The sequence below is a fragment of the Triturus cristatus genome, chromosome 1_2 (genome assembly GCF_964204655.1).
Source record: "Triturus cristatus chromosome 1_2, aTriCri1.1, whole genome shotgun sequence".
Lineage (NCBI taxonomy): Eukaryota > Metazoa > Chordata > Amphibia > Caudata > Salamandridae > Triturus > Triturus cristatus.
The window spans coordinates 517,401,612-517,424,561 of NC_140580.1; the positions used below are offsets into that span (position 1 = coordinate 517,401,612).

At 46.7% G+C, this 22,950-nt stretch overlaps 1 protein-coding gene across 5 annotated transcripts in view; it reads right to left on the bottom strand.

The window, feature by feature from the left end:
• FANK1 (fibronectin type III and ankyrin repeat domains 1) overlaps positions 1-22,950 on the bottom strand; it is a 1,120,241-nt gene that overhangs the window by 942,122 nt on the left and 155,169 nt on the right. For all 5 annotated transcript variants that reach the window (XM_085606240.1, XM_085606238.1, XM_085606242.1 and 2 more), the window contains one exon: positions 15,088-15,265. In XM_085606240.1, the coding sequence (XP_085462366.1) occupies positions 15,088-15,265 (178 nt within the window). The remainder of the gene's footprint in view (positions 1-15,087; positions 15,266-22,950) is intronic.

Sequence of the window (22,950 nt, forward strand, 5' to 3'; positions counted from 1 at the left end):
GTAACGATGTCCCTATGTCTTTTTTACTTTAAGAGCGATGTTCCCACGCTCATAGAGGACGATTGGGCCTATTCTCCGGTGTTGTTACATTTCCATTAACATGAGCCGGTTCGCACAGTTGTAGCCAAGAGGGACAAGACCCAAATTTCACTTAATAAATGTTTTTATTATAGAACCATACACCTTGATTGGTGCTATATGTTGTGTGCTTATATGTAAAACTTTTCATTTGTTGCAGGATATTCTCTTTGAGGGAGTTACAAAACCTTCATGACCTGAGCATTTACACAGGTTGTGACAACGCTCTACTCCTTAAGGTAGCAGGTAGGGAGAGTTTCTTAGGGATCTAGGGGCATATGTATCAACATCACCATTTGCGAATCTCAAATAGCGATTGTTAAGGAATCGCTATTTGAGAATTGCAAAACGGGATGTATTTAAAAATTCGCAAACTTTTTGCGATTTCTTAAAATTCCTTAATTGCGATTAGCAAATTGCGAAATCGCAATTAAGGAATACCTGCCCATTCATTTCTATGGGCCAGGAGACCCATAGGAATGAATGGGAAGTAATTCTCAAATAGCGAATTCGCAATTTGCTAATCGCTATTTGAGAATAATTTCAAAGGTGCAAGGGTGTCATGATGACACCCTGATGCACCCCTGAAATGAGCATGTGTGTGCATATGGCGCACATACATGCCCTAAGGGCATGTATGAGCGTCACGTGGCACTTTGCAAAATTAAAAATAGTGCTTTTTGAAAGGAAATCGCAAATTACCACCAACTGGAAGTTGGTGGTAATTTGCGATTTCTTAAGGATAATTCGCACAACTTGGGTGCTTTTTACATATCATTTAAGAAATCGCAATGTGCGATTTCTTAAATGGTTAGGCAAAATTAAGAAATCGCTAAATTAGCAATTCCTTAATTTTGCGATGGGATTTTGCCTAATACATCCCGTTTTGCGAATTTTTACTCGCAAACGCTGTATTTGGCGATTCGCAGCGTTTGCGAGTAAAAATTAGCTTGATACATATGCCCCCTACTCTTTAGTCCAGATGAAAGCCTGGAACAACGCATTTTCTGGCTGAAACATGTCGACAGTTTGCAGAGTGGAGGGTTAGTGGGTCCATTATAGACCAGAATACCACCATACACTGGTTGATTAAAGCCTTTTTAATCTAACCAGGGAATCCTCAAATAAAGGGAAGTTAGGAGATCCCTGCGTTAGTTTTAACATTGTTTTTTCTGCACCTTTCCTTCAATCCTGTATATAAATTTGTCTCTTGATGTTTGTCTTGTCTCCCCCTCCCATTTGCTCCACCTCTGTTGTTGGCTTGCGGGGAGGTGTTGCAGCAGCCGTATGATGAAGCATGCCACAAATTTTTGTGGGTGAGGGCAGTTTTTACAACGTGTGTCTTATCAATGCACCTCTTCTAAAAAAGCGATGTACCTCAAATTGCCCCATTTCTCGGTGTGTGTAAAGAATATGAAAATGTCAGAATCACAGCATAGTCGGACTTTACTGCAGAAGTACAGCGATAACGTAAGTCCTACAATGCAGTTAAACAAACGTTACATGAACTATCATTGAAGTATGTCTTGTTGTACAGGCCAAACTGAAAGTTGTGCACGGAGGTACTACCCAGTTCTTCTCTACCCCCAAAGACACATGGACCTGGTTACATGCTGAGGGCCTGGTATGAGCTACTGAAGCTGAGAATCCTACAGGTGAGTGGCTGACACCCAAATCACACTGTAGAAGATGCAAAAAATGACACATCAATCCACCCTGGAGAAGGTAACTAGGGAACAAACACAGACGGTGGAGGAAGCCTTGCTTCTTGTGGCAAATTAATTTGCAGTATTATGCCAACAGGGCCCCTCAGACACCAGCTCAGTGACGATAAGTTCGGCGACGTTCTCTGATGCCATAACTTGGGGACCAGCTATAATGCCCAGACTGGTGGATGACTTGATTTGATGCCTCCGTAACTCCTTCCTTATTTGCCAGTCTTTGTTTTCACCGCAAACAAATTGTCGGTCTCCTTAACTACCCAGTGATAAGAACTCTATCACTTGAATTTGGCCCCTGTAACATGAACGTAATGGTGGGTTACTAGGCCAGTACTGTGCTATTACCATTGTGCCATGCCCCGTAAGTCTACATAAATGGAAGGGATTTGTGTGAAGGAGAGTTTTCTTTCTTTTGTATAATGTTGTTTGCGTGGGGGCTATGGTCCGGGGACACATAGCCCCACTGGCAAGGTTGGGCTGACACTCGCTTGTTTTCCTTCTTTTCCTTGTTCCTTCTTTTCTCCTTTCCTTATATTGTGCCATACATGCTTGATGGAAGCAGTTGTGTATACATATGGGGGTGCACAATGATTAGGTTGGCATTTCTTGACCCTTGGCTCATTGGTACAAAGTGTGCGCGGTGGGCCCTTGCTGCCCGAGTGCACAACTCAGGTCAGTCAACCTACATATCACTACATATGGGTGATCCTAGATGCACTATTACTCGCCATAATAAGTTGTTGGCATAGAATGTCCGCGGCATGGCTGCTCCTTCTAAGTGATGTAAGATACATGCATACATCAAGTGCCACCACATACATGTTGCGATTTTGCAGGAAAACACATTTCACTCTGAGTGAACTAGGTAAAGAGCAGGCAAAATGGAGGGACAAGTATATGGCACCACATCATCTGCCTATGCGAAGGGAGTACTGGTATGGATTGCCCCAGCTGTGCCATATGTAGTGGACTCCCACAGGATTGATACAGAAGGCTGATTAGTGATCTTAGAGGTCACCTGGATGGCTTGCCACTTACAGTGGTTGGTATATATGCCCTGCACTTTGGCCAATGGGCCTTCTTTTATACTCTGACTCCGACACTACTCCGAGATGCCCCGTCGCCTGGGATATGGGGCGGAGATTTTAACTGTGTGCCTGACGTGAACAGCGACCACTCATTTTCTCCCCTTCAGGGAGCTGTGAGCACTCAAGTGGTGCAGCACTTCCGGGAATGGATGACCCTCCATAGCCTTTAAGACACATGGCACCTGCTCAATCCCGTGCTAGATGAATACTCTTTCTACTCAACACTACATGGTATCCACACACGACTAGATCTTTTTCTCTGTAGTGAGTCCTTGGGTGGGCGCATGGTGGGGGCAGAATACTTGGCGTGTACGCTCTCAGACCACTGCCCATTACTGCTCTTGATCAACTGGGGGAGAGTATGGTCTCAGATTCCAATCAGGAGGCTCCAAGTGGTGGCTGTCTTGGGCCCACCGTTAGGCAAGCTGTGGCTACCCAAATCCTGACTTACTTTGAGTTAAATGCTGAGATAACAACATCTAGGGCAGTGGAATGAGAGACCAATAAGGTAGTAGTGAGGGGTGATTGCTTGGGAGCGACATGGGGGGTATGCAAGTTCCTGACTGACAAACTCCTCACCAAGGAATGGGAGATAAGGGGTTAGCCAACCTGGAGGACTGGATCGGTTTAGAAACTTTCATAAAGAATATAAAGATACAGAGACAAGCTTAGGGAGACATGATTATTGGAGCTGCTTGGACACCTTGCACGCAGAAGGGGACCGATCGGCAGGCTGTTAGCCTGGCTGGTGAAGGAGGACTTGCAGGAGACTCCGACAGGGACCATACGTCTACTGGATGACATAGTGGTTAATACCCAGACAGATATTAACACTGCCTTTATGGAATATTATTGCTCATTGTATTCAATGGTGAATGTCCCCTCACCCGAGCGTACACAGCATTAACTCCACGGACTGCCACTGCCTCAACTACCGCTGATTCACAAGGAGGAGTTGGGAGGCAGCTCTACAATTAGAGGAGATTAACCTTGCTATCAAGCAGATTGCCAGAAATAAAACCCCTGGCACAGACGGACTCCTCATCGAATACCATGCACCATATATTACCACCTTGGCACAAAAGCTTTTTGAGGTCTTTAACGAGGCCAGACAGTTGGGACGCGTTAATTGTGATACTTCTTAAATAAACCAGGGCGTAATCCCCTGGACGTCCGGTCCTACCGCCCACTATCCCTCTTAAACCTAGACTGTAAAGTACCAGGTAAAGTGATGGCCAATAGGCTGCTTCCTGTTACTGATGTCTCTGGTACATGCGGACCAATCAGGCTTCATACCAGGCTGCAACAACTTCCTACATATACAACAGCTGCTCCAATTAAGAGATCTTACCCAAGCTCAGAATAGGGGTGGAGTGCGGTGGCACTGGATACAAAGAAGACCTTTGATACATTAGGGTGGGATTATTTGATGGCCTCTCTTGATCATATAGACTTTGCCCCCACATTCATGAGTTGGATCCAGACCTTATACGGCAACCCAATTGCTAAGGTGCGCATAGGAGTCACCATACATGTCCTCCACAGAGGCACTAGGCAGGGGCGCCCACTATCTCCTTTAATATTAGCCCTGGCCATGGAACCTTTGGCATGTGGTTTAAGATAACAGGCTCAGCAATGGGGGATACAGGCCCAGGTAGAACATCACAGTGTGTCTTTATTTGCCTACGATGCGTTGGTGTATTTGCGTGACACTCCCTCAACACTTCCGGCTTTGATGGCACTGGGAGACAAATTTAATGAGGGATCAGGTTTGAAAGTAAATTGAGCCAAATCATATATTTATCCGTGGACACCGGAACAGGAGCGAATGCTCCCTTCAGACTGTCATCTGCAGTGGTGTTATACTAAATTCAAATACTTAGGTGTTCAGATCTATCACAACTCCGGTGACTTCAAAGATGGTAACATAGGTAAGGCAATGACTGGCATTCGTATGTCCCTTCCCTCCTGGATCTCACTGCTGATATTACCCAGACTTCTATATTATTTTGCTGCTCTCCCTTTGTATCTCTCCAGAACGTTTTTCAATGAACTACAAGGTGTACTATCTGAGCTTATATCGGGAGCGGGTAGACAGAGAGTGCACTTTCAGTGCTGCAGAGACGACTGATTGAGGGTGAACAGGGTGCACCCAATGTGGAGTGGTACTATGCAGTGGCACAATTACAATGGCCTATGTTGTGGCTGGACACTGGTGCTTGCTTGGAGAGGGAGGCAGTTGCGAGGACCCTAAACGGAATTCCAACATACACATGATTCCAACTGGTAGCTAAGTGTCAACAGGGGAGAGTGGGCCGTTTGTGCTGAAACCAATATGTGGTGAGCCGGGGAGACTGTGCGCTTTACCTTCCTCTAGTCCCAATTTGGCCGATGCCAGCTCTTCGTGTTAAGATGAGCTGTTTCGATATAACACCCTGGATGGCTGGGGATATAGGGGACCTGTATCACTAGGGAAGCCTCATGTCTTTCCAGGACATTATGGATATGTATGAGATACAATAAGGACAGTCCCTGGTATACCACCCAATGCAGAGAACACTACACATCTGGGGAGTGGAAGGGGGGTGGGGGAGGGAGTCCACATCAATCCCAGATACTACATGTTTAATTAACCCATGGGGGCACACGACATGCTATCACAAATCTATACAATGCTCTACAGACTATGGCAAGTGCCGGATTAGTGTTGGCACCAGGGCAGTGGGACTCAGTGCTATGTACTCAACTGACAGATAAGCAATGGGACCAAGCGATGAGATATGTGAAAGAACTGCCATGGAACCCATGTTTTAGGTTCACCCAATTAACTGCATACACCAAACATATCTCACACCCAACAGGATACAAAGCATGTACCCAGGGGCTTTCTCTGACTGCCCTAGGTGCAGAACCCCAAATGCGGGCTTTTGTCATATGACATGGGAATGCAAACTTCTTCACCATGTCTGGGGAGAAGTCACAGAGATGACAGGTGAGATACGGAGCACACACTTCGACTTACCCTGGGCATCTTGGGAATCCGAGCAAGGGCAAAAGGGGATAAATACCTGCATGGACAAATCAACAAACATTCTTCTTTGTGTTTTTAATAATAAAACTGCTTAGGAAGATGTTATCTTTTATTACTAATAATCTGCAAAACTCTGTTATCATTTCCTTAATTGTATCCAGAATTGATTACTGTAATGCCCTCAAAAGGGGCATTAAACAGAGACCAATGAAAAAGCTCCAGATGCTGCAAAACGCAGCATGTCGCACATTAGCCAAACTCCATTGGCTTCCTGTGAGAAAAATGATTGTTTTCAAATCCCTGTGCATGGCACATAAAGCACTGCATAGAAACGGTCCTGAGTACCTAAAAAACAAATCTGATTGGTATACTCCGAAAAAACCTTTATGATCTGCAACATTAAGATCAGTGATCGTCCCCAGAATCAAGAAAGCATCTTGGGGCGGACGCAGCTTTGTCTACAATATCGGTCAACTTTGGATTAAAATGCTCGTCGATTTTCCTGTGCTATTGCATATATCTAAAAACCTGGCTGTTTTCATTTTCTCTATAAACCTCTGCGGTATTTCTGGTTTTAATGAGGTTTAGATGGGTGGATTCGCTAGCGCTAAGACGCCTACGGGCATTTGCACGCTCTAGAAATCCCAAATCAAATCATACATTTGTGGACCTGACATTCATCCTTTTCAAGCTCCACATACCAATGCACTGGAAGGATCCTGATCCCCGGATATTAAGGGATGGCTGGGGTCACTTTTGACGTGCGCTCAAGGTGAGGCTGACGTTTATACACGGATGAGACTTCAGGGCACACTCATGGGAGAAGGAAATTATTGGGATGACTATGTTGGGAAGATTGAAGAGAAATATGATGATTGCCCCCTTTGAAGTACACGCTCTGAGCAGAGTGAGCCTGTAGGACATTGCCAGAATGCTGCCCCCTCCTGTAACTACACAAATGTATAGTGCCGATTTCCCTGCAGAGGCCCCTGAGGATACCGACCTACAGTGCCCGCAATTAGGAAGCTAACCTGTTGCACTTACTGTTTATAATCACCCCTGTCAATAATTATGTTGCATTGTATACAACCAAAATATCGACCTTCCTGTCTGGGCTTATATCTTTTTATTAATGCTGTATTTTCTTATGGTTTATTGGTACTCCCTGAGGTATGGGAATTATATATTATATACGATGTCATTCTTCCATGTACTGCGTTTCAAATTCTGCTGAAAATGAATAAAATATACATGGGGAAAAAAAGTATTTGTTGGGAAATGTGGAAGTCGGGGGTGGAATACAGGGGCACGTGGGTGTTCCCTGCGTGCAATTCGGGAGCGGGGAGGACAACGGTCGCAGGGTTGGACGAATGGAAATAAAGAAGCGCTTACTTGAACCTCGTGTCAGCTTCCTTTCCCTGGCGACGAGCTGGTCCGCCCTTCCTGCATCCCTGTATTGGCCCGCCTGTCGTGTCCTGTGGTGACCAGAGTGTCATTGTGCTATGGATGATGGCAAATTTCCTGTAAGCAGAGGATCGGCGTAGTACTGTTGTGAGGTCTTTCAGCGCCGAGTGAAGCCTTCATGCACAAAGTTGCTCTAGGTAGGGCGCATGTTTACAATGCTGTCAGTACTCTTCACGGGCGCAGATTGATCTGGGGGCCGGGGCGGTTGGTCGGGTGACACGCGGGCCATTTTTAGGTCTCGCTGAGCCCAGCGCATGCGCTGGCTCGGAGAGACATTGTGGAGGTGAGTTTTCAAAGTGCTGCTGGCTGGCCTAGCGCTTGCGTTCACGCGAGCGTGCACGCGAGAACCACTAGCCTTCAGCAGCACTTTGAAAACTCTAGCGCGTCATCGCGATCACTTTCAGAGCGATCGCGATGACTTTCGCTTTTACTGCCACGCGGCCAATGCTTGTTAGTATTACTATTGTAAGGCATGTAGCGCTTAGTTGGGCTCCTTAACCTGCCAGGCAGCGCTGCATTAGGACACACGTGCTGAATGCTGCCCTGAACATGATGTCATACCAGTGCCCCTATTGTACTGAGAAGGTGGGGAGCGGGATTTTGGGCTCCATGCTAGGCTCAGCTTCCTCCAACCAAGATTGTTTAATGCCAGCCACTTATTTGACACCACGATTTCTTAATGCTTCAGTTTAAAGTAAATTTGGTTTATGGGCAACTTTGAAAAGAAACTCCTCAAACATTCCGTAACTTCAGGGCCCGTCATTGTACTCGGGTGCACAAACTCTCTGCAACAACAAACAATGTATGTGCCTGTGAGAAGGAAAAACTGGTATGTTGCTCTCTCTGAGCTTAATGTGACTCAGCACTGGCCGTACTCTCCCTCCCCCAACCCTCTATGCCTGTAAAAGTTTTCATCAGACATATCTCTGAAATGCTGTTACAACTGCAGTCAGTCACATGTCACGTGCAGTCGCCACTCTTGAAGGCTGACATGACTGGGGCGAGGCTAGTCAGTCACATGTCGTCCAGGACCATATCAAACGTACCTCTCAAAGGATGTGCTTAATTTGTGAAAACATAATAAGTGCCGGTGCCCTGCACTGGAAACAACCAGCTCAAATTAAGCACTGCTCAAAGGACAATGTAATTGGTGGACAGTCAGTCTCACCTCTTGAATGCTGGTGTGATTGGATAGAGGCTAGCCAGTAAGAGGTCGGCCGGTCTGACCTCTCAGAAGTCGTGTGACTTGAGCTGCGTCGCTCGCATGTCAGGGTCACCTCTAAGAGGCCGGTGTGATTGGTGTAGAGTCAGTCAGTCGCATACCGGACTCCCCTCTGAAAGGACACGATAACTGAGTACAGTCAGTCACAAGCCGGGTTCGACACTGAAAGGCCTGACTGAAGGGAGTCAGTCACTCGCCAAACTGACCTGTGAAAGGGCGTATTGCCAAGGCTTTAAGTGGGATGAAAAAACTGGGGGGGGGGTGACTCTCAAAGGGGCGTGGCCAATGTAATTAAGGGAGTGGTTTAAAAACACCTAAGCTAAAAATCTGTGCTTAGCACAGTGTGCCGCCTGACCTGTATTTTGCTGCTTCTGTCATTGCATCCAGATATATGATACAACATGTAACATCATACCTACAAGTCAGGACTATTGGCTTTGTCAATTGTTGTTCGTTGCATAAGTTAAATAAGCAGCAACTATGGCTTGTATATAATATTGAAAAAGCTTCCACTTAAAGCCCTTGTGACACCACGACAATGTTGCTGCTCCTGCGTTTCAAAAAGAGAAGGGAAATCTAGGGAGAAAATGACTCTCTTTAAGGGATTTCCCTTCCCCTACAACGCTCACCTGGCATGACGTCATGCTGTAACTTCTCCACTAGTGAGAAGTGCTCCAAGCACATCGATGTGCCGGTTGTCACTGCAGTCCGGAAAAAACACGGACCTCCTGTGCCAGGGCACAAAACAGTGACCCGTTTCGAGGCCCCCTTAAAAAACTGCCGCTGCTCAGCACCGGTGAGACCCGGCCCACTTAAAGCCCTGTATTGCCTCAGCAGCGGGAGGGACTTCGCCACTTCGCTTTGGATTCGCACAGGGCTGTGGCATGTAGGTTTGAGTGGGTGCAGAATGGACTGGACTCCGAGAGGAAGGCAGGGCAGGGCGGAGCCAGTCACAAGGCCTACATCAGAAAACATGTTGTTTTCTGCTGATCTACGACACAACGAGTACGCGCGCCCCAGTCATGCTCCTTCCCGCCAAAAGTTATATTGGTGTTCACTTTAGGTAGAACAACTCTATGTACTGTGCCTCGTCTTACTGACACGTGTGTTTCACTGTGCACACAACCAATAACTGAAGATATAACTCTTGTGGGTGCAGCGGCATCTGTTTAACCTGAGACTGTCTCAATAGTAATGCTTGTGAAAGATGTCACACGACACAGGTTCGAGGTAGCGCTGACGTTACAAGAGTGAAACCGATTACACTCGCATGATGAGACAGCGGACAATGAACACTGATGCCACAAGAGACAGGTGCAGAGTGAAAATGAACTGACATGAGACACTGACGGAACAAGAGACAGGAGCAAAATGACACACAAATCACAAGACAAAGTTGTGAACAGGTGCACAGTGCCACTGATGTCACAAGAGACACATACTGCATGTGCGTAGGGGCACAAATGTCTCTAGAGCCCAGTGCATAGTGTTTGGGTTTCTTAGGTGCAGAAAGACGCGGTGTGTACTTAGGTTATAATAGACGGGGCGGGCGGGCGGGACTAATAATACACACAAACAGTTGCACAGTGAACGCGATACCACAAAGGACGGATGCCCACCAACAATGATTTCACAAGAGGAAAGTGATGCGAGGTATTAATGTTACAAGAGGCAGACGCAACAGGTGCAGAGCGACACAATTATCACAACAGATGTGCTCAAAGTAGCACGGATTTCAAAAGATGCTAATGCAGACATGTGCAGAGTGCCCTTGATGTCACAAGAGACAGATGGAAACTCGTGCAGACTGACACTAGTACCACAAGAGAATTGTGCAAATTGTCACCGATCTTACAAGATGCTAATGCAGACAATTGCAGCGTCATTCGTACAGATTGACACTATTTTCACAAGAGATGTGTGCAAAGTGTCACCGAACTCACAAGATGCAAATGCAGACAATTGCAGCATGTCATTCGTACAGATTGACACTATTTTCACAGGAGATGTGTGCAAAGTGTCACCGAACTCACAAGATGCAAATGCAGACAATTGAAGCGTGTCACTGGTATCACAAGAGATGAATGTAAACTTGTGCTGATTGAAACTATTTTCACAAGAGATGTGTGCAAAGTATCAATGATCTCAGATGATGCTAATGTAGACAGTTGCAGGATGTCATTGGTGTCACAGAAGTCAGGGACATTGAACATTCTCAATTGTGCATGCAAGAGATGAATGATTCTGCCAAGTTTGATGAGGTTAAACTAGTGAGTGCAAAAAAAACTTCCAAATCTGCCAAGGGGAGCCTGAGTTAATTTTCTGAAACAATGCCAACTAAAGTAAGCAATTCCGAGACGCCATCCAGTAAGGCAAAATTCAAAAATTCTCAACTCGTGTGTTTCAGATGCGGTAGCAAATCGCATCTAGGGAATGAAAACGTTTTGTTTTGCTCTAAATCAGTCTTGTTTCAAGTGTGGCAGAAAAGAACACCTTGCATGGATGTGTGAAGCAACATCAGCTTCGAAACCCTCCGTGCTCACTGTAAAAGCCATTGAGAACAGTTTGGAGAGTTCGGATGAAGAGAACAATGTATTGTTAATGCTATCCTCCTCATCTGTGCAATCTGATGTGGAACTTGGTGTATCTGCCTTGTTGGGATCTCGTAAGACAAATGCTCCAATTTGTGTGGTTGTGGTGAACAACAAGAGGATCAACTTCTTGGCTGATTCTGGTTCTCCTTTTACGCTTATAAACCAGAAGGATTTTGGGGAGTTGGAGGACAAGCAGACACAACAATCTAGTATAAAGATCTTTTCCTACGGGAGCAGGAGGGTGGATGTTTAAGGGAAATTCGAGGGAAGTCTCGTGTTTGAAAAGAACTCTTCCACTGGACCTGTCTATGTTGTGAAAGATGGTGCAAATCTGTTGGCGTGGCATGAGTAAGGGGAGTTAGGAATAATTTTGGACCCTAACCATCCTGACATGGTGCTAATGAAGCAGAGAATGAAGGGACCCAGTAATGTATCCTTGTCAACTTCTTCGTACTGTACAGGAATGGTTGGGCATTTGATGGCTGACGTTTGGGTCCGTAACTATTCCTAAGTATTTAGCAAACGTTTAGGCAACTTGAAGGTTTTCCAACACAAACTCATGCTTAAGGATTCTGCTTGTGCGATTGCCCATAGAGTGCGTTAAGTACCACTAAGTTTGCGAAATGAGTTGAAGTTGGTGTTAAGAAGGTTGTGTGGCATGGGGATAATTTAACCTATTGAGGGGTCTGAGTGGTTGGCGCTGATAGTTTTGGCGCGCAAGGTGGACAAGTCCATGAGACTTTGTCTGGACTTGTGTGACCTCAACTCCAGCCTTTGGATTGATCGCCAGCCCTTGCCGAACATTAATGAAATGTTGGCAACGCTGGATGGTGCAAACCTTTTCACCTCCTTAGACGTTTCCTCAGCATACCATCAAGTTGAGTTGAGTAAGGATTCCAGACATCTCGCATCTTTTGTCACGCTCGAAGGAGCCTACCGCTATATACGCATGCCTTTTGGTTTTTCAACGCCTGATGGGTAATTTATTTGGAAATATTTCGGGGGTGGTATTCTTTGCAGGATGACATCCCGATTTATGGGAAGACTGAATCTGAACACGATGCAAGAGTGAGAGGGGTTCTGGGCATTGTGAAATCGAGAGGTTTAACTCTAAGGAGGGATAAGTGCAAATTCTTCCAAGAAGGTGTCTATTATTTGGGTCATCACATTTCTTCCAAAGGTGTGGAACCTAAGATGAAAATTCTGGAAGCCATACAAAATGCTCCCAGACCAGTCAATAAGAAACAATTGCATTCCTTTCTTGGGTTAGTAGAGTATTACGCCAAATTTGTTGGAAATTTCTTAGATAAAATTATGTGCTTGCGCAATATGTTAAAGCAGAACAACAGGTGTGTGTGGCACGAGAAGTGAGAAGATAGTTTTGAATGTATCAAAAAGGAAATTGTGTTGGCCCGACCACTAAATTCATTAAACATCAACAAAGTAACAATTTTGTCTGGTGATGCAAGCAGTGTGGGTCTCGGCGCCGTCCTCATGCAGAGAAGGCATGACGGTTCTGAGGAGACCATTGCGTTTGCCTCACGCACATTGCAAGGGGCGGAAAGCACATATTCCACAATTGAAAGAGAGGCTCTGGAGTTGTGGTGGGGTGTGCAACATTTCAGGAATTTCCTTTGGGGGAATGTTTTTGCCCTCAGGTTGATCTTTTCACCACTAAAGGGGACGGCAGAGCTACCCCACGCATTGTGGCAGTATTGATTGCAGGAGTTTCACTAAAAACTTGAATATGTGGCTGGTGCTATGAACTTCATAGCAGATTGTCTATCCAGGTTGCCCCAGATTGATTCTACTAAAGGGAAGTAACCTTTTGATGATTTGGAGATAGTGTGTTTGATATCTTCTGTGAATTATATAGCGAAGGGTGCTTTGTCAGAGCAAGAATGGTTAAGTACAGTTTCTGATGATGTGGAGCTTATAAAACTTTATTTCTGTTGGTTGGCCCAATTGCAAGGATACGCCCACAGAATTATTTCCTTACAGCAGTGTGGATGAAGAATTGTCTATGGAGGGGGGTATCTTGCGCAGGTGTGGCTTGTTGATAGTCCCTAGCTCCATGCGGAAAATAATTTTCGACCTAGCCCATGAAGGTCATCTGGGGATTCGGGCCATGAAACAGAGGGTAAGGGAAGATTTTTGGTGGCCAGGAATTTGACAGGGCTATTGAGCATTATGTTCGTGATTGCTGCATGTGCGTGCTTAGCGATAAGACTTGCCCTTCTACGGTGGATCCTGCTATTGCCAAAAATACCCCTTGGCGTAAACTTGTTTTCGACAATGCTGGACCTTTCGGAGTCATGGGTTGTTCTCCCAAGTATGTTTTGGTATTGGTTGGCTAAATGTCTAAGGGGCCAGAGTTGAAGTTTGTGGACAGCGTGAATACTGAAGTTGTAATCAAGTTTTTCAATGAAGTGTTTTTCAGGGAGGGATTTCCTGAAGAGTTGGTGACAGATAATGGGACACAATTGGTGTCCATGGAGATGGAAAAATTTTCCTGCAGAGACTGGCATCAGAAATGTTCTTACATCCCTTTATCACCCACGCAGTAATGGTCTAGTGGAGCGTTTGAACCGGGTGATTAAGGATCAGTTGCAATTGGCTCTTGTTAATGGTCTGCATTGGAGGAAAGCGGTCAAGGACATGTTGTGGGCATTGAGGACTACACCCCACATCAGTATGGGAGTTCCTCCTTTTACCCTTTTGAGAGAAAGAGTGGCTGGATCTAAATTGAACAAAGATTGGATGTCCAGGAAATCTGTGAAGGAGAGGAAGTTGGAAAGTGTGGTGGACGTGAGGGCTGCTGTGCTGAAGAAGTACAGCACCAGAGATGAGTGTGGCAGAGCATCCCCTGTGTGTGTTGGTGATTGGGTGAGAATTAAAAAACCTGGTTTCATTTGAAAGGGGTTTTCTCGTTTTTCTGCACCTGTTTGCATGAGAGAGGTGAAGGATTGTGTGGTAGTTTTGGAGAATGGTAAGGTATGGAATAAGAGTGTTGTTTCAGTGGTGCCCAAATCTAAGGCCGCGCACGTGAACCATAAATTGGGTGTACAGTGGACTCCGGTCCAGCGCGTTGCATGAGTGTGTCTTCTAAAGATCATGGGCGCGCAGACCCAAGCTTTGTGCAGCAGAGCAGGGTGTCTTCCAGGGCTGAGATCGCTCCTGCCAGATTCAAATTTCATTTGTATTTTTCTTGTTTTGTTGTTCCACCTGATGTTCACCTTTTGTTTATTTAGCTTTTCCTTGGTTGTTATATATTGTTTCTTTCTTGTTTTGTGAAAGAAGGAGGGTGTGTTAGGACATGTGGAAGTCAGGGGTGGAATGCAAGGGCGCGTGGGTGTTCCCTTGCGTGGAACACGGGAGGGGGAGAACGGCAGTTGCTGCTGGTCGCAGGGTTGGACGGATGGAAATGAAGGGGCGCTTACTTGAACCACGTGTCTGATCCCTTTCAGTATTCAACAACTTTACAGAAAGAGAGTTTTGAGGTTTAATGCTGGGTATAGTTTTAGGGTTTGACTTGCTCTGATTATAGCCTGAAAACAATCGGGCTTTTCAGTGCTGGCAATGGCTTTAAAGGCCTTAATAAAAGCTATGCTGAATTCCACAATCTAAATCAACAAAACCAGTAATAACAGGGCTTTTCTTAGGGAGATACGTAATAAGAGGTAATAAATATTCAAACAATTATTTCTATGAATGTTACTATAAAACCATTCTGGCAAACGCAGGAATAAGAACGCAAGAAAAAACGATGCAGTCAATGGTAAAATATGAAGATGTTTTTAGGACTTTGGTAACCAACCTTCCATTTTTAAATGGGTAACTTGATATAAATATCAAACAAAGAGTCTTAAAACATTCAAAGTATACTTACGTATAAACGGTTGTATACGCTTTTGTTTTGGAATCCTCTTGCTCAATCAAAAATGTGACAGTTTCAGCCATAGGCTCTTTAGGTCTCAACTTGCTTTCCAAATCCCAGAAAAATTCAACACTGAAATGTGTCACCTGCCCCACCACAAGTGTAACTGGTTCTGTGATATAGTGACGATCTAAAAATACAATAAATATATATACACATCTAAATAAACGTGTATGCAAACTTATTTTATAAAATATTTGACAAACAAGAACATTAAAGAAAAATGGTATGTTAAATAGCACAAATATCCAATAAATGTTACGGGAATAAGTACATTGAGTGAGATCTTTGAATAGGCCTTCTGTCAAGAGCGGTTTAAACAGCAGAATGAAGCGATATAACTGTCACCATACATTATAAACCAGGTAAATGGTGATGAAAATACACATCTGAAAATGGAATAGCTATTAAAAAGTATGGCTAAGCTAAGAGAGCATTCAACTTCTTATGCTCTGGTATATGCACTAGCTGATAAAAGAAAAACAAAACAGATATGGGACCTGCAGACTGTGCTGTTCCAAATGTGAATTGTTTTAGAGTTTCAAGTTAACTTGTAGCAAACAACAAACGTGGGTGTGGTGACATGTCAACTAAGCATTCAGATAAAGTACTAAAGGCAGGATAAAGGGAACATATAATGTGGAGTTGGCACTGTGGTAAGTGACGCAGGCAATAAACAATGTTATACAATCAGTAATATATATGATGTTATCATGCATGCCCCCATACATCCGAATCATCATGCACATCCTTCATAGTCCCAAAAGCATCCCACTGGCAGGGGCTACCCTAATTCAGGGGTCGCTGTGTCGATACGTTGCTCTGGGGGAGTGGCCCTTTTCATATGAGATTCCCAGAAGATCCCTCCTCTACCACCATCCTCCCAAGGCGATCTAGTTTAGGACAAGCCACTAATACCACATCCCATGCCGGCAGCATAGGTATCCTACGTACCCCCTCTATCCTCCTCCCTCTGAATCGCCCCTCTCTCTCAGTCCGTCCACTTAATCATTTCCTTTCACCACATGTACAGATCTGTGTCCCCAGCTGATTTCCAGTGCACTGTGAGTTGCCTGCGAGCAAAGACCAGTGCCAGGTCTGTGAATCGATCTGTAACCTTGTGAGCACAGCGCTCTGTTTGTGGAGACCCAGCAGGCACAGCTGGGGGGTAATGTCGAAAGCTCTGTCCGAAGCCCAATGGATAACCCACAGAAGCATGTCCCAGTAGTGGGTCATTACGGGCAAGTCCACACCATGTGGTAGAAGTCCTCTGAGGCACAACGGGGGTATGTCAAGGATGCCCAAGGGAAGAAAGCGTGGATTTGCTGAGGGGTAAGATATGCTCCTTGCAAAATATAAAACTGAATTAATTTAAACCTAGCATTGCACAACACTTTAGGAATGTAGGTCAACGTCGTTCTCCAGGCCATTTCGTCAAAAGAGAGCCATAGGTCTGCTACCCATCGCTGGTGTAGTGTAGTCAAGTCTGCCCGAGCTCCCTTTAAAAGGTCCCTATAAAGAAGGGTAACTGCTCTCGTCTTCGGGGTTACGAGGAATAAATACCGAAGGTATTTTGGTTTCGGACGTACTGCGGACCCTGAGCCCTACCATGCACGCACATTGCCAGTCAATGCCCCATATAAAAGAAAGCGCCCAGCCGGAAGGTTATAGGATTCTCATAGTTCCGGGAAGGGGGTGAGTTCGCCCCCATGTATAGGTCGCCTAATATAGTAGATCCAGCCTTGGTCCACGCGTGTAGGCCCACCCAGTACCCTGGTGTGGGCTAGTATTTCGCTGTCAGCAAGGGAAGTTCCAAAGTGTAAAGAGCTTTGATGCTTGTCTTTTGCAGTGCCGTGTCCCAGACGTGCCTCGCCGTTCTAATCAGTATGTTCCCATTACGTACCATCGACGCAGGGCTAGGTTTAAGGAAGATATGGATCAGAAGATCCTGGGATGGTAGATCAAGCTCTCCTTGACCCAGAGCGTTCCGTAGATGGTAGCGCCATCTAGCTACCCATTGCAATCACGCAGCCAGGTAGCAGAGCTCAAAATCAGAGGTCGCAATTTCCCCCTCGTCCGAAGAAATCAGCAGCTTCCGTAGAGCTATTGGACACCTGGATGAGCCCCATTATAGTGTCAGTAAAACGCTATCCAGTTCCCAAAAGTACCTGGGAAGCTCCGCAGGCAGAGCCGCTAATAAGTAAAGAAAGCGTGGCAGTATTACCATTTTCGAGACCGCTATACAACCACTCACTGATAGGGGACGGCATTCCAAGAGGTGATCGAGTGTTGCAGCACGGTCAGAGTCTTACCATAATTCCCCACGAATCGTAGTTCTGAAGTTCTATAAATCAGCACACCCAGATATTCAATGTTGGGCTGTTCCCAACGCAGAGCTGGTGTGGCTCGCGCGTTCCATTGTTCCTTGCGGTCGGGGTATAGCAGGTAGGCACTTGATTTATGCCAGCTGACATAAAGGACCTACATCCCCCCCCCCCCCCCCCCAAACGTGGAAAGGGCTGTAGGCACCCCCGCCAGATCAGACTCCTCCCCTCATAAGTACAAGAGCATATCGTCCAAGTACGAGATATATATATATATATATTCCGTCACGATCTGCAACCCCCTATAATGCTTCCCCTGCCGTACAGTCAGTCCGAATGGCTCCACAACCAAGGCAAATAATAACAGGGAAAGTGAACAGCCCTGTCTGGTACCCTGCTTGACCGGGTAGGCCTCCGTGTATAACAGACGCATCCACTTGACAAATTGGAGCCAGAAGCCCATCCCGAACATGGTGTCATACAGGAAATCCCAGTGGAGGGAGTCAAATGCCTTTTGGCTATCCACCGATAGTACTAGAGAAACCTATGGGAAGTGTTCATGCATGTCCAGAACTTGGATTAATTGGCATATACTAGGCATAGTACTACCGGTAGTTTCAAACCCCGCCTTGTCCAGGTTTATCAACAATCCAACATGATGCAGAATCCGGTTTGTCAGTATCTTGCTTAGGATTTTGTAAACCATGTTAAGGATAAAATGGGGACAGGAGAAATCCACTAGTCCCGGATCTTTGTCTTTCTTGGGTAATAATACTAACACTGCATGGTACAGTGATGGCGGGAGCCTACACTGCACTAGAATCCTGTTGTAGACTTCCATCAGTTTTGGGGCAAGTGCCACCGAATATGTAGCATAGAACCTCTTGGGAAGCCAGTCTAACCCACGAACCTTGCCCCCTGCCATCTCCTTAATCGCACACTTCACCTCCTGAACAGTAAAGGCAACGCCTATTCGCTCAGCCATTTTAGGGCTCAGGGCCATGGGGGATGAGTCCACTATACATTGCAGCATATCCACCTCCGAAACGGCCGCACTCTCCCTAGGCAATTTGCGATAATACTGGGTGAACACTCCATTAATCTCTAATTGTGAAAGCAGGCCCGACCCAAGGGATCCCAAATCTGAAGTATTGTGTGCCCGCTGTTTCCCCCCCGGCATGCTTCCCAATTTATCCGTGTCCACTTGTGCCCACGCAATACATGCCCTATAATTGTACTGTTTCATACGTTCCACAAAGGCAAAACCCTTCTCCCTTTCTTCCAGCAACCTGGACCTGAGTTTGACTGGCTCTCCCAAGTCCAGGGGCAGATCTTCCAATATCCCCTGTTGCCGCTGAATGTCATTGTGCAGGTGGGTGTGCACACCCAATTTATTAGAGGTACAATGCCCCCGCACCACTACCTTGAGTTCCTCCCATTCCACCGCGAGCAAGGATATTGCTCCCATATTTTCCAATCAGTAATTACGAATTACCTCTCCGAGTGACTTGCGAAACACCAGATCCTCCAGAAGGGTAGGATCTAAAAGCTGTGGTGGCACGCCAGCCCTGCGAGGCGACCATAGGTACGTGCAAAGTAATGGGTTGTGATCAATGTATCCTCGCTAAGTACTTCGCATTACTAGCTCAGTCATGGCATCAAAACGAAAGACTGCATCTAGGCGCACATCCAATCCATGCAATCCAGTGTGGGAAGAATAAGCCTGTACTCCCGGATTGCGTGCCCGCCAGCAGTCCACTAACATCCAGTGCGCCATCCACTGTCAAAGGGACCTTGCTATTTTGTGTGTCAGGGATGCAGGTAGCGGAGGGTATGACCGATACAGGTGGGGATCCGCCAGACAATTGAAGTCCAAGGCAATTATTTTCAGGTAATGCAGCGCGGCTGTCAGCAAGGGTGTCAGGCTGATCAGAAAAGCATGTTGCTCAGTATTTATTGCAAACACATTCAGTCGTACTATGTCCCTACCATCCAATCTGACCATCAACAATACACAACGCCCCTCGGGCCCTCCATAGCCTTATGTTACTGGAAAGGCATCCTGGATCTAATCCAGATTAGGGTGCCCCACGCAAATGCAGAGTAGGTGGTGTATTAAAGTTATCCCCTTCACCTCTTCCAAAGAGCCCTGCACTGACTGTCAGTCATGTGGGTTTCCTGCAGAAATGCTATTTGTGCACCTATCTGTTTTATGTAAGCTAGAACATGATACCACTTTGACAGCTTATTAGGCCCCCGCACATTACAGGTGATCACTTGGATGCGGTCAGATATTGCTGCATTAATCTGTGTGGGCATGCATGCATGGCTCCTCAATACCAGCCGCACAATCACAGTACTACCATCCAATCGCTCCCCAAAGTCCCATCCCCCATGACCACACCCAGAAAGAAACAGCAGAAAAACATCAACTGATAAACTAAATACACATAACACCCTCCACGGACTGTGACATAGATACATCCTGTAAAAACATACATAGGCAACAGCCATAACCTAATGACCTACTATAAGGGCCAACAAGTTCTGTTACAGAAAGTTCTTTAGGTGAGAGAGACTTGCCAGCTTAAAAAGTGTACTTCCAGGTATTATCCAAGAGGGAATACCGAACAATGCTGGCTCCGCACCACACACAGCTCCTCACTAGTCCCACCATCTACAGAGTAGATTAAACAAGGAGAAACAAAACAGCCCCTTGAAAACGATACCATCCAGGCCACAAAAACATATAGCAGCCCTGTTCGTCTAAGTGGAGATCAAATGAGGTAATCTGCTGTATCAGGTGTCACTCCCGGCAGCGTCTGTTTCAGGCCTGGTATCACCGAGCTTGAGGTGGTCCCCCTCTGTGATAGCGACCCAGGAGGGGACGATCCATCTCCAGCCCCCTATAAGGCAGCCACCTCCACCACTATAGTCTGTTCCACAACTGCCTCGTGCTTGGTGGTTTGGGCTGCCCCACATTTGCGGGACCTCTGCCATTTTGGCCACTGCATCCTTGGGCACAGTGGGGGAGGGGATTGTGCTGTTGTTTTGTCAAAGAGTTTCAGCCACTCCCATGCTGCTGTGGGGTCAGAGAAGAAGTGATTCTCACCAGTTGCCTGCACCCTCAAATGGGCCAGGAAAAGCCTCTTGATTACGGTAATGAAGGATGCCCTCAGATCTAAACCTATATGGTGAATTTGGGGTAAAGGGTAACCTTGGCATTCTCCACAGCACAGGGGCCACATCTTCGTGCTTGTTGCAAAAGGAAGTCTCTCTCCGGAAATGTAGCAGCCGGGCTGTCACTGGGCATGGCAGGGCCCCCAGCATGTGTGGCCGGGCGAGAACTCTATGGGTGCACTCCAGCGCATAGAATAGGGACAAACCCTCTGGGGCCACAACTTCCCGTATCCAGTCCTCCAAGAACCCAAGCATGGACTCACCCTCCACTATTTCGGGGAGCCTAACAATCCTGATGTTGTTACAGCGTGCCTTCCCCTCCTGGTCTTAAACCCTGGTCTCATGTCAGCGTGTCTCCAAATTGGTGCGGCGGTGATCCATGTTCGCCGGTTCTGGAATTAGGTTCTGAACGGAAGTCTCACGTTTAGACACCTGTGGCGACATCTTTGTCAAATCCTACCGGATAACGCCCAACTCTACCGCTATTGAGTAGATCTTGCCCTCCAGTCGCTACCCAGAGGCATCAATTGCCGGCATCAGCTTATCAAGCTTGTCATCAAGTTGAGAGGTAATTCCGCTCTCAACGCCTTGCTTGAACACCTCTAAGGGGCGCCCTTTGAAGTGTCATCTTTTAGTCTCTGATACCGTCTCATGTTGTAGTGGGACATGGGGAGGTAGTCCACAACTAACAACTGCAGTTAGAGTATAACCACATACAGAGCTGCTACTACTTCAGTATTGAGTGGTAAGTCAACGGGGGAAAGTGCAGTCCTGGAGAGGGAGGCACTCAACATGCAACATAGGTAGGACTGTCCCCTTTGCCATCCTATCCTGTGCTCTTCCAGAACCCGTCCAGATCCTGTCCGCATGCACCTGGGGGCCCACGTTTACTCCACACAGTTCAGACAAGGTGGTCGTAGATCAACTCCTAGCCTGGTAGAATGAGCGATCTGTTGGTGGCCTCTGGCGATGGCGTCACTCCCCACAGCTTCAGCCAATGCAGCGCGTATGTTCATCCATCCTGTACTGTATACTGGCAATGTGCAAAGGTGGCATGGAGTACACAACCAAGAAGTGCAGTAGGCGGGGAGGTCGGGGGAAAAGCAGACCAGAGGGGGCCCACAATACCCCAACAGGTCCCCAAGCGCTGTGCTCCACAGTCTAATGTACCTTCAATGCTGGGGCCACTAGTCAGGCTCCAGCTGGCCCCCGCACATAACTCTAATTCCCCAAAATGGCAGGCCTCCGCTGCCTGGTTGATCCTTTGCTGGTTATTTGCTGAAACAAGAAAGCAGGGTACTAGGTTCCAATACCGGAGGGGAGAGTGGGTGAGACCACCGAGTTCCATGGTGCAGGCAGTCCAACAAAATGGGGGGAGGCGGAGGAAGTTCCAATGGTGGCCCCAACGAAGGGCAGTCTCCTCACAGTCTGCTCAGATATTGCAGCCAATGTGGTGAGGGCAGTGAGTGTTTCAGGCACTGCTGTGTGCATCTCATCTCGGGGCTGCTATCTTGTTTTGGCAGGCGGCCTGATCAGCCTTCATTCAGTGCGGCCGCACACTCGGTCTTTATGTGCCATTAACCTTCAGTCGGACTCAGCGCTCCGTCCAATTCAAAAGAGGACAAGTTCCCACTGCTCTGTCTGTCCAGCCTCCCACTAAAGAAGGAAGCGGTACACCAGACTCCAGCATGGATAAGAGTAAATGGGAGGGCCACCGGGCTCCATAATGCAGGCGGTAACGAAAGGAAGGGATGGAGGGTCTCGGCCCCACCGAGCGTAATCTTCCCGCTCTCCGCCTGGGCGTTGCAGCCGTGGTGGTAGCAGTCTAGTGAGCATCAGGTGCATCTTTGTTCACATCAGAGCTGCCAACTTTGTTCGACAGGCAGTTCTGATCATCCTCGGCACATCATGGTTGGCATCGGCGGTCTGGTCTGCCAAGTTGGATGCGCTGTGTGCCCTTGGGTCTACAGCAGGCAGGGCCCCTGCTGCAGGTTGTTTTGGGCAGCATAGGGGCCATAAGGGGCCGGGCATTTGCAAGGCAGCTGGGGAGCTCTTCTGCGGCGCTGCCTACAGAATGGCAGCAAGCTCTGCTCCCTCAACAGGTTAACCTGTAAAGCATCACAATGATAGGCGTTCATCCAATTCTCTCTCGAGTTCAAGCCCTTTCTAACAGAATCAATCTTAGACATGTACCACTGTACTTTATTTTTTCGCTTAGGTTAAAGGTTACAGCCTCTTCTATTACCTGTGATCTTTTTAAGGATGAAGCAGTGAAGTCCAAATGGCTATGTTTCACCACTGTATAGTGTCT